This window comes from Leuciscus leuciscus (assembly GCF_965113295.1).
Source record: "Leuciscus leuciscus genome assembly, chromosome: 24".
Classification (NCBI taxonomy): domain Eukaryota; kingdom Metazoa; phylum Chordata; class Actinopteri; order Cypriniformes; family Leuciscidae; genus Leuciscus; species Leuciscus leuciscus.
Genome location: NC_138723.1, coordinates 9,195,370 through 9,207,582, shown reverse-complemented (window position 1 = coordinate 9,207,582; position 12,213 = coordinate 9,195,370). Strand labels below are relative to the sequence as shown.

At 38.0% G+C, this 12,213-nt stretch overlaps 1 protein-coding gene and 1 long non-coding RNA gene across 4 annotated transcripts in view; one reads left to right on the top strand and one right to left on the bottom strand.

Moving 5' to 3' along the window:
* The window catches only part of sh2d3ca (SH2 domain containing 3Ca), a 56,544-nt gene extending 45,033 nt beyond the window's left edge, over window positions 1-11,511 (top strand). For all 3 annotated transcript variants that reach the window (XM_082158787.1, XM_082158789.1, XM_082158788.1), the window contains 7 exons: window positions 980-1,104; window positions 2,055-2,545; window positions 4,831-4,946; window positions 6,531-6,702; window positions 6,795-6,906; window positions 7,124-7,330; window positions 8,763-11,511. In XM_082158787.1, the coding sequence (XP_082014913.1) occupies window positions 980-1,104; window positions 2,055-2,545; window positions 4,831-4,946; window positions 6,531-6,702; window positions 6,795-6,906; window positions 7,124-7,330; window positions 8,763-8,938 (1,399 nt within the window). In that variant the 3' untranslated portion in view covers window positions 8,939-11,511. The remainder of the gene's footprint in view (window positions 1-979; window positions 1,105-2,054; window positions 2,546-4,830; window positions 4,947-6,530; window positions 6,703-6,794; window positions 6,907-7,123; window positions 7,331-8,762) is intronic.
* The window catches only part of LOC309489908, a 4,726-nt gene continuing 3,333 nt past the window's right edge, over window positions 10,821-12,213 (bottom strand). Inside the window, exon 2 of the long non-coding RNA XR_014202563.1 lies at window positions 10,821-12,213. This exon is cut by the window's right edge and continues 2,726 nt beyond it. This is a non-coding gene — a long non-coding RNA (uncharacterized lncRNA).

Sequence of the window (12,213 nt, the reverse complement as noted above, 5' to 3'; positions counted from 1 at the left end):
TAGCGTTTTTAGTGACCACCAGGAGTTAAATTGTTTCAGAGTACCAAAATAACATTGTTTTGTTTTGTTTTGTTTTGTTTTGTTTTGTTTTGTTTTGTTTTGTTTTGTTTTGTGTGTTTTTTTGGACCATATTCATTTTGTGTTTTTAGTGACCACCAGGAATTAAATTGTTTCCGAGTCCCAAAATAACCATTTGTTTAGTTTAGTTTAGTTTATTGTTTTCTGTTTTTATTTTTTCATTTTTTTTATATATATATATATATGTGGACATGTTTCATGTTTCAACCCAGGATATTTGTATATTTATATTTGTCGACAATAGTTGCGGAAACACTGCGCCAGTAGCAGATTCTGGACAGTCGGAGTTGACAGCAATCACAGAAAATCTCGTATTTTATGATGGGCATAAGGTTTTCCCAAAATGATCTCTAAAATTCCCATTGAAGTTTGTGCTTCATAAACCTACTTTCCTAATCTTGAATATTTACATTCTTGGAGTTCAGGTATCTCAGGTCTGAGATCAGGCATATTGGTGTGTGCACAGTGTTTTAATAGGCCATATGCACATGTGCCATAGATGCAGGAGTGATATGCTCATGTAGGATGTCTTGTATTATCAGTGCCGCCCAGTCTGCAGAGCCAGATGAGCCTCAGACAGTCGAGCCAGAGGTGAAACCAGTGGAGGGCAGCAGCTGGTGTGTGTGTATGTTTATGTGTGTGTTCACAGCTGGCACAGACCCCCCTCCCATTCACTCCTCCTCACTCAGTTTTCCAAACAGATGTGGCCACATGGAAACCCTTCACTTGCTTCTGTGCATGCCATAGTATCACAATAGCACTGAATGTGTGTAGTTTAGTAGGCTTGTAGCTGTGGTATGTGGTTTACTAAAATTAGATGCCAAAAATGCTATATATACCTAAACGTGGATTGTTTTGACTTAAGGGGTGAGGAATTTAAAAGCATGTTTGTCCTTTCCAGCCCCTCTACGGTGCACCATAAGGATGCGATGAGGAACTGTGCCATGAGCATGGATCAGATCCAAGAGTACCGCTGCCCGCTGTCCCCTGTGGGGGAAACCCCTCTGTCCCCGGCCTACAGCTCCAGTGAGTACACACAGTCCACTCGTGCATATATCTGAAGATTTAATCATATTGATGTACAAACTGGTAACCTGCTTAAAAAGCAACTTCTACCTGGTTTAACCTATAAAAATAAAAATAGTTTTGTTGGTATAAATTAATGTTGGTTCAATGATGTTAAATAATATTTTAGAGTTTTATAAAAACCACTTAATTTAGAAGTTACCTTTTTTTTTAGTGTAGCACTGTTTAAAGTGCCCATTATATGCTCATTTATGCATTTATAATTTAATTTAATAGATGCTAGAATACATTTAATTGATTTCAAGTAAAAAAAACAAAAAAACATTATTTATCTGATAATCTTCTTTTACGCTTCTTTTCATTCTCTGCCTGAAACAGAAACACTCTTTTTTTAGTTCCTGTCTTCAAATCCCGCCTTTCTTAAAAACCCAGTCCTCTCTGATTGGTCACCAAACCCAAGTCTTTTGTGACTGGTCAACCGCTTAGAGAATGTGTGGGATATGTAACACTCCTTACCATAATTATTAACAGCTGTACTCATCTATCTATTGTAACTATGGCATTGATATTGAAAGTCCATACAATGTCTTTTTGCCCTCAAAGCAAAAAAAAAGTCTTGACATCGCAAAATCACCCAAATGTTCTTTGAGGGCTGACTAAAGCAGCTAGTCATCAGGCATCATGCAAATGTATAACATGCTGATGTTGCTAAGTCAAAGAAATAATGGCTGGAATACAAACGAGGCATTTCAGGCAAATGTTTTCTGTTGGAGAAATGAACTCCCTTTGGCATGAACTAATATAAATACTGACATAAGCTGATAGTAGTAGTTTACATGCACAGATCGTATCAGCTGTGTTACAGGGCAGGTTAAATAAAAAATAAAAAAGCATAATAAGGTTCCCTTTAAGGGTTAGTTCACCCAGTGCTGTTTTATTTGTCTCTCCAGTTTCCCGCCACAGGCATGGCTCAGGTGGGCGTGTCCTCGCCGTGATCCCGCCCTCTCCAGTGATGCGGCGCTCCAGCGATCCTCATCTCTCGCCGTCCTCCTCCAATAACAACCTCCCCTGCTCGGACACGCCCCCTAGCACACACTCCACGCCTGCCCACGGGTTCTCCTCCGAGAGTTCGGAGCAGGGCCGCAGCTACTGCGAGCTGAGACCCGGACAAGCCCCCACTACTCCCTGCAAGAGCTACGTGGAGAGGCTGAGGGTGGAGGAGGGCCAGAGCCCGGGCCCTGGAGCCCCAGACGGGGTGGAGGGCTTCATGCTCCCCCTGGTGGAGACATGCTCCTCCTTCATGCCTGGGAAATACCAGTCCACTCTTCTGCCGGCTGAGAATAAACCTCTAGAGATGAGTGTGTTGAAGAGGGTGAAGGAGCTGCTGGCGGAGGTGGATCCCAAAACAGCCGCCAAGCACATCACCATGGCCGACTGCATGGTAAAACACACAAATACATACACAGACACTCAGTGCCGTCGCAGGTGGGGTGCGAGGCCCTGTGCGAACTTGAAATGCGAGGCCCTGCTCTTTGATGTGGATGCTCAATTGCGCATGAATAACAGTCACACGGACGTAGCTGTTCTAGTTCTATTGCACGCATAATCTCGCTGCAATACGTTTTTATCAAGTAGAATAATACAGCATAACCATGCACATAGTCTCAGCTATGACTTTTTGCTATTTATTTCAGAGAAAAAAAAAATCAAATGTGCAACAACGAGTGACTTTACATCAAGTCAGCTCGAGAATTTTCATGTGAATAAATACATAGATCCGCCTACTTATCCAACGTACATCTGAATGGTCCAGTGGTAGAACTTTCGCCATGCGTGTCAGAGGTTCTGGGTTCTCAACCACACTCGTACACATTTTTTTTTTCTCACATCAAAAACGATTATGTTCATCAGTGGTTGTATATCAAGCAGGGATGTTTTGTAATTTCACCAGAACGAATAGAGAGTATCCCCAACGGATTGAAGCGCGCGTCCGAGTGAAGACAGTGCGGCGTGTAAAACACTGTATCCGTGTGATCGCAGCGGCAACGAGCACTTTGATCACTTGATTTAAAAAACGAACGAAATGAATGCTCTGCCAGTTAACTGGAGATGTTTTATATATTTGTAGAATTGATACATTCGTGCTGCGAGATGTTTTAAAAAGTGGTGGGGACAAATTATATAAAAAAAAAAAAAAAAAAAAAAAAAAAACAGCAGGATTGCGAGGCCCCCTAGTGGCGCGAGGCCCTGTGCGGTTGCACAGTTCGCACAGTCTATGCGACGGCTCTGCAGACACTCCTTATACATTAAAATGCATTTGTTTGTTTTTTATTTACATTTTTTAAATTGAGTAGTTTCTTTTTTAAAACCATTTCTTGCTTAGAATCTTTGTTTTATCAAATCAAATCAAATTTCTGGGGAAACGCTTCAGTTGTTTTGTTCACAAAAGTATAACTTGGTTAAAAATGCATACCCATTATTATTTTTTGTGACTTCTTTTTTATTCTATTTTGAAATGTATAACTATATTCAACAATGCCCAAGATTTGCCCAGGATCAAGAGATGAAAAAGAAGAGAAAAGCAGTTACAATCAACAAAACAGACAAAATGATACCCATTACCAATGGGGTACCAAGTACAGCTGACAGTTTTCTTTCCCAGAAAACCTATAACTGGAATATTTGAATATTGTCGTGCCAAAAGTGATTCATAGATTATACTCATTAAACCTCTGCATACCCATTTTTTCAAGTTTTCCCCCATATACGCCATTTTGAGTTGGGTGCGGTTTTGTAATGAATGAAAACAAAAAAAATCTAATTATAATAATTTATATAAAGTAGTGCTGTCAAATCGATTAATTGCGATTAATTGTGATTAATTAAATACTTTATATACATTTAATTATTTACAAACTTTTGTTAGATTAATCGCATCTAACATAAAAGTTTGTAAGTACACACAATCACACATATGCAAACTTCATTAGATGAGATTAATCGCGATCAATCGATTTGCCCGCACTAATATAAAGGTATTAATAATACTTTAGTTATAATAATAATAATAGTAATAATAATGCATAATTTTTTTAATATATAAAATACAGTATATTTTAATTGAATCAGTCAGTGAAAGCTGTACATGTAGATTAATAATAAACAGATCACTTTTTCAGGTCTGGTCACATGATCTTATGGACCAGGCTCTGGTTTCACTTAATGCCCATTTATATCTCTGTCATGTCACGATTAGCACCCTTATCCACTATAATTGACTTATTACTATTTATTGACACCTGATTGATACTGCAAATTGTTGTTTATGATCAAATAAAAAAAAATGCACATGAATCATTGGAGGACCAAGTTCCTTTTCCATACGTACACATCCATATTTCCAAACACTCCCAAAGAAGTACATTAACACCCTTGATTCTGGTTTTCTGATCCATGAAAGCCGGAAACATTACGTGAGGCACATCTGATAAAGTCTGGACCGCGACCCAAACCTTTCACCCGTTTGTGCTCTCGGTGCTGCCTGCCATTAACATCGAAACCTTCAGGGTTAATAAACTCTTTCCACGCCGCTGTGTACCACATTCATCAAGCGATGAGTTCACGGCTAATTAAATGTCTTCTGTTCTCTGACTGTGAATATATTAGGATGGAAATAAATGGGTGGGGTTGAATATATTGCTCTTGTAACTGTGTGTCCATCGGCAGGTTGCTAGGATACTGGGCGTTACCAAGGAGATGCAGAGGATGATGGGAGTGAGCTCAGGCCTGGAGTTGCTGACTCTTCCTCATGGACACCAGCTGAGACTGGATCTGCTGGAGAGGTTAGGAAACACACACACACATTTCCATACACATGCCATAGACTTCAGTTGATCAGGAATAGCACAGAGATCGGTAACACTCTAGAAGAATGGTCCGTCATTAATAGATATGCAGGAAGTAATGCTGGATAAACGAGTAGCGCTACATTAACACTTCAGCTAATATGGAAACAAGATTAACTAATCAGTTAGTAATATCAAAGTTAGGACTGATATAATTCCTTATTATTAGGGAATCAATAATTACTGAATGAAATTGGACTCATTAAGAACTAATAACTAACTATGACAAATTATAAAGAAATATCAATTAATTACTAATCGCAACATTAACATGTGTCTGAGACATAATAATATATTTTTACACTGACTATGGCCATAAAATACATTACTGTTGTGGCAATTTAATTCACTAAACAATCATCTTTGGCGTTAGAGACAGTCTGGAATCAAATGATCATTAAAAAGTAATTTATTCTTGCAAGAAGGCCCAGTTACCACACAGAAGTCACAAGTACAGTCTGTGGAACAAGTGCGACCAGGAGAGAGAGGCAGGCCAGTCTTTATACTGTTATCTTCAAGGTTCTCTAAACACTCCATAGATGGATAAGACACTCCACCAGTGATCCTATTATACACTGAACTTTAGTTTAGCTTAACTGACAGCCTGCAAGTCCTAAATTGGACAGCCCTTTGACCTTAGGGGTCAGGGCCTCAGCGTCTCCCCCTCTTCTCCTGCTTCGCAGGCGTTTCACATCAATCATTATATCACATGGTCAGCAGCACACATAGAAGTCAATCCTGTGTATGTTAATGAAAATCAAAGTAAGTAATGAAAATCAAAAATCTCCCATTACATTACTAATTACTCAAGTTTTACCGAGTCACTCTTCAGGAACTACTAGTGATCTGGACCATTATTAAAAATGTTTACTAAGTTACAATTTTATGACCGTGTTCCGAGTGAAAAAAGATTATTGATTATTTCTCAGACACATGTTAATGTTGTGATTCGTAATAATTGGTAATTCTTCATCATTTGTCATAGTTAGTTTTTAGTACTTATTAGTTCTATGAATTAGTACTTATTAGTTCTATGAATTAAAGTTCTTTGAAAGAAAGTAATACTTTTATTCAGCAAAGATGTAATAAATTGATCAAAACTGACAGCAAAGACATTGATAATGTTACAAAAGATTTATATTTCAAATAAATGCTGTTCTTTTGAACTTTCTATTAATCAAAGAATCCTAAATAAGTAATATTAATCAGCACAACTGTTTTCAACATCGATGATAATAATAATAAATGTTTCTTGAGCATCAAATCATCATATTAGACTGATTTGTGAAGGATCATGTGACACTGAAGACTGGAGTAGTGATGCTGAAAATTCATCTTTGATCACAGGAATAAATTACATTTTAAAATATATTTCAATAGAAAACATCTATTTTAATTTGTAATGATATTTCGCAATGTTTTTACAGTATTATTTATGAACTAAATGCAGCCTTGGTGCTTCTTCTGCACTGCATCAGTGTTAGGAGTGATCAGCTGTATCTACTGTCTCTTGTTCTCTAGGTTCTACACCATGTCTATAATGATGGCGGTGGACTTGTTGGGCTGCACGGGCAGCACAGAGGAGAGAGCCGCACTCCTGCATAAAACCATCCAGCTGGCAGCTGAACTCAAGAGCAACATGGGCAACATGTACGGGTTCGCTGCGGTCATGAGAGCCCTGGAGCTGCCGCAGGTCAGAACACACACCTGTCCTCAGAAAACCACGTGATTTCAGCTGTCAGCCAGAGCACAACCCTAACTTTCCGTTCTCTGGTGGTTGTTTAGATCTCACGGCTGGAGCAGACGTGGATAACTCTGAGACAGAGACACACAGAAGGGGCAATCCTCTATGAGAAGAAGCTCAAGCCATTCCTCAAGGCCATGAATGATGGGAAAGGTAAAGCAGAGTGTCACTCACTTCACAATGACAAAATAATGTTAATATCATTCACCTATACTTTTTACTTGTCTTTAAAACACATTTACAATGCTGAACAACCCCCTGCAGTTTCAACATGAACCCCTAGGGGCTCTCAAACCCCGCTTTGAAATCCCTGACATAATGAATGAGGGTTTATATTTGATTATAATGAATGGTTGTGTGTCTGTTTCAGAGAGCTGCGTCCTCTCCAACACATCTTTCCCTCACGTGGTGCCGGTGTTGTCCCTGCTGGAGCGCGGCGTGGCGGCCGGAGAGGCGCTGGAGTCGTGGGAGAGTGTGGAGTCCGGTGTGGACGTGGTCATGAGTCACCTGGAGGCGGCGCGCACCATCGCTCACCACGGGGGACTGTACCGCACCAACACTGAGAGCAAACTACAGGGTAAACTCCTCACTCTGACTGCATTCCAACAGACCACAAGAGCAAAAATATTTTGTGTGATTTTTATGCACTTGTTTAGTGGTTTTTTTGCTATTTCTTTATATATATATATATATACACTACCAGTCAAAAGTTTTGGATCGGTAAGATTTTTATTGTTTTTAAAATAAGTCTCTTCTGCTCACCAAGGCTGCATTTATTTGATTAAAAAACAGTAAAAACAGTAATATTGTTAAATATTATGACAATTTAAAATGACTGTTTTCTATTTTAATATATTGTAAAATGTAATTTATTCCTGTGATCAAAGATGAATTTTCAGCATCATTACTCCAGTCTTCAGTGTCACATGATCCTTCAGAAATCATTCTAATTATCCAATCCAATCCAATTCATTATTATTATCAATGTTGAAAACAGTTGTGTAATTTTTTTTTCATGATTCTTTGATGACTAGAAATTTTACAAAAAAATGCATTTATTTGTAACATGTAACATTATAAATATCTTTACTGTAACTTTTGATGAATAAAAGTATTGATTTCTTTTATTTATTTCCCCCAAAAAATAAAATAAAAATTCTTACTGACCCCAAACTTTTGAACGGTAGTGTTTAATGTTACAAAAGTTTTCTATTTCAGATAAATGCTGTTCTTTTGAACTTTCAATTCATCAAAGAATCTTGAAATAAAAATGTAAATAACTGTTTTCAACATTGATAATAATTAGAAATGTTTATTGTGCATCAAATCATCATATTAGAATGATTTCTGAAGGATCATGTGACACTGAAGACTGGAGTAATGATGCTGAAAATTCAGCTTTGATCACAGGAATAAATTACACTTTAGAAAACAACTGTTTTAAATTGTATAATATTCCACAATATAAAAAAAAAAAATGTTGTTTGTATTTTTAATCAAATAAATGCAGCCTTGGTGAGCAGAAGAGACTTATTTTAAAAATATTAAAAATCTTACCGATCCGATATACTGATATATATATGTGTGTGTGTGTGTGTGTGTGTGTGTGTGTGTGTGTGTGTGTGTGTGTGTGTGTGTGTGTGTTGTGCTTGACTCTTGCATTGTCAATACAAGACCAAAAATGGATGCACCTCTTGATGGAAATAAATATTGTGATGTTATTCCCATCAAGAGGTGCTTACATTTTTGTTCAAGATCTTGTATTGACAATGCAAGAATCAATCCTGGAATATGGCCATGATGCGTCTTCCTACACGGCTGTTTAAGAAATGAAAAGCTACACACTTAGGGTTAGAAGAACTGTTACCAAACATATAACATGCTATATATGTCACATTTTGTGATTTGGATTGCTGTGCACTAGCAGAAAGTATTTTAATAAAGATTTGATTGTTTTCATTTTGTTTATGTGGTGGTCACACTCTCTCTCTCTCTCTCTGTCCTCACAGATTTCCAGGAGCGGAAGGAGGTTCTGGAAATCTTCTGTACAGAGTTTCAGATGAGGCTTTTATGGGGCAGTCGTGGCTCGGAAGGAAGTCAGGCCGAGCGCTATGAGAAGTTTGACAAGGTCCTCACCGCTCTGTCCCACAAGCTAGAACCTCCTGTACGACACAGTGAATTATAGCACCCCCACACCCACAGAATGGTATGTTCCCTGACCTATCTGTCACTCCTACTCCTGGACCGGACCATTATGCTTTTTTTGGGTGGGTGGGGTGGGGGGAGCCTTACAGGCAGAGATGGAGAACATGACAATGCGGGACTCATGCAAAACAATGCACAAAAGGGGACAGGCTTTATGCGAGCATGACAGCGCCCCCTAAAGAACACAGACGTGAACTACACGGCAAGGGAATGAAATAAAAATCTAAAGCCAAAATCTCTTCTTCAGTGACGGTGACCAATGGCACTTCCTTTTCAAAAAGAGAGAATGTGATGAAGTTGACTTTAACCCAAATGGGTCTGAATCCTGTTTTATGTGAATCCACGGTTTTGTTCCCATCAGCTTGTCAACGAAGAGCAAAGATGTCTTGCAGAGGTGACGCGTCTCCGTACCGGAGATGAGACTGCACTGACGTTACATAGTCACCATTTATTGCTGGAATAGACTGAACACACACTCACTTGTCACATGTCTGAATGTAAGTTGCCAAATCATTAATTCAAACAGATTATCTGCTGGATAAAGAGTCTTATTTTCGGTACTGTCATGACTTTATTGGTCGAAATGGAGTTGACAGTTACTGTGAGGAATTGGGCCTTCATTTTTGAGTGTCTAACAGATGCTCACATTCACACTCTCTTATTTTTGTCTAAAGGGGTCATATCAAAGTTTCCTTTATGTTTGGAATAGAGTTCATTTTCAGAACATAAAACTCCAGTGCAAAAAGAGCATTTATTGAAACTAAATAGCAAAATTGGATTCTGACTTCCAAAAGCCAAGTTCATTAGCATAAGACCGCCCACTTTACACATCAACATTGCATATTGCTTTACTCCTAAACATCAGAATAACTAATAATAGGAGTAAAACTGTGAAAAAAAGTGTTCAAATCCACCACATATTGAACTGTTTTTAGGTTGTGTGTAGCACCTACAGCTCTGCAGATCCTTCAGAAGGATCCTAATGTTGGAACTGGATCATTTCTAGTGTAAACTGTCCCATGAAACCGTTACATGGGGCGAAAATAACTATAGTGGCAAACTCACAGCTCATGTGTTTCCCATTTCAAATATGAAGAAGGACATTTGCATAAAATCTTAAAGGCACAGCAGCACAAAAACAGCCTGTTTAATTATCAATCAAAAAGAGAGAGGAAATGCTCATGAAAAACTAAATTATGAATGGTTGGGGTTCATTATAAATGGACATCAGGAAAAATTGAAACAGCAAAAATCATGATATGACCCCTTTAATATCTTTCATGACAGACCATGCTAGTCAATATGGCCATAGCAATCGAGTTTTTAGCTGTTTTTTAGATGCATAATGTATATTCTCAATGAGACTAGATCACAATGAATGTCATTTTGTAGTAAATTATTTAAGAGACCCATATAACAAAATATTACAGATCAAATCCATGTCCGGATCATCCATCACAAGTTAGCAAGTACATTCATTCAAGCATTCAACGTAATGTAATGGCAATAAGGTAAATCACAACCCGCTATATGGAGGCTCATTGTGTTGAAATGCTAATGCATATTGCTCATATTTAGGATGAGGAGTCTGTCCAACAGATATTAATTATACCTCATATTGTGCTATATACTGAGGAGAGGTGGTCTATTACTTGATCATATATATGATTTCCAATTCCGCATATAATAATAATAAATAAATAAAAAATCCTATAGACTTCAATGAGGGATTGGATGTGGGCTCTTTTGATTTGTTGCCACCTAGCAACCACCTAGCAACCACCCTAGCATAAGCATAGCAACACTATGACATCCTGCTGGCGAGTTTTGTATGAGCAAGTACCACTACTATTTTCATTGAGTTTTATGCAGAAAAAAAAAAAAGTTTGAAAGAGTGAAATAATAGCAACAGATTCATTAACCCTTACTAGTCCGATACTGTTTTCATATTCTGGTAGATTTAGCCAAACAAAACCCAAAGTCACATACATATACCTCTGTCAGCAGTGTAAATGCTCTACCCTTGTTTCTGGGTACCATAAAGAGAAAAGTTCTGCGTATCTGGTTCTAACGCGATCTATTGTGTATCATATACAGGCTGCTATACGTCACACCCAGTCTATCAATGCATACTTCCAGGGAATTTTCTGATGGTGTTTTTTCAGGTATCTTAATAAATGCACATCTGAAAGTAGATGACGCTGTCTGTCTGACAGATAGAGGAGCATTATGGGATGAAAAGTGGATCGTATGCAATTTCACTTTTAGCCAGAAGAGGGCTCTGTTTAGTAAGCTAAAACAGTAAATGGAAGTAAGTTTTGAACCTTTTGAAACTTTTTTTTTAATAAGGCCTGCTGGTCTAGGACTGTAACTTGTGTTTGGTTTCTCTACTGTAAAGGTAAATGTGTAACTATTTCGTTTTGTAAATAGTTACCCCTAAACGGTCGATGATAGACGAGGTCACGTGATTGCATCCTTTTATTATGTGCTGTACATACTGGTATGTCATATGTTTTGCACTCTTTTTTCAAAAAATAAAATAAAGTAAGCTTGGGTTTTTTGTGATTTATTTGCTCCTAAGATTATTTAAAATCGCATTTGATTTTTACTTGCGTTGGAATCCATGTCTGAAGATGCCCAAGAGATTCGTGAAGGGTATTATTTTCATTGGTCTAATGTTCACTTACAAAAAAGTAAGTCTGTCTGTTTATCTATCTATCTATCTATCTATCTATCTATCTATCTATCTATCTATCTATCTATCTATCTATCTATCTATCTGTCTGTCTGTCTGTCTGTCTATCTCTGTCTGTCTGTCTGTCTGTCTATCTGGCTGTCTATCTGTCTATCTATCTCTGTCTGTCTATCTATCTCTGTCTGTCTGTCTGTCTGTCTGTCTGTCTATCTATCCATCTATCTATCTGTCTGTGTCTGTCTGTCTGTCTATCTATCTAGCTATCTGTCTATCTCTGTCTGTCTGTCTATCTATCTAGCTATGTCTGTCTGTCTATCTATCCATCTGTGTCTGTCTGTCTGTCTATCTATCTATCTCTGTCTGTATGTCTATCTATCCATCTATCTGTCTGTCTATCCATCTGTCTATCTATCCATCTATCTCTGTCTGTCTATCTATCCATCTATCTGTCTGTCTGTCTAGCTATCTCTGTCTGTCTGTCTGTCTGTCTGTCTATCTATCTAGCTATGTCTGTCTGTCTGTCTATCTCTCTATCTATCCATCTGTGTCTGTCTATCTAT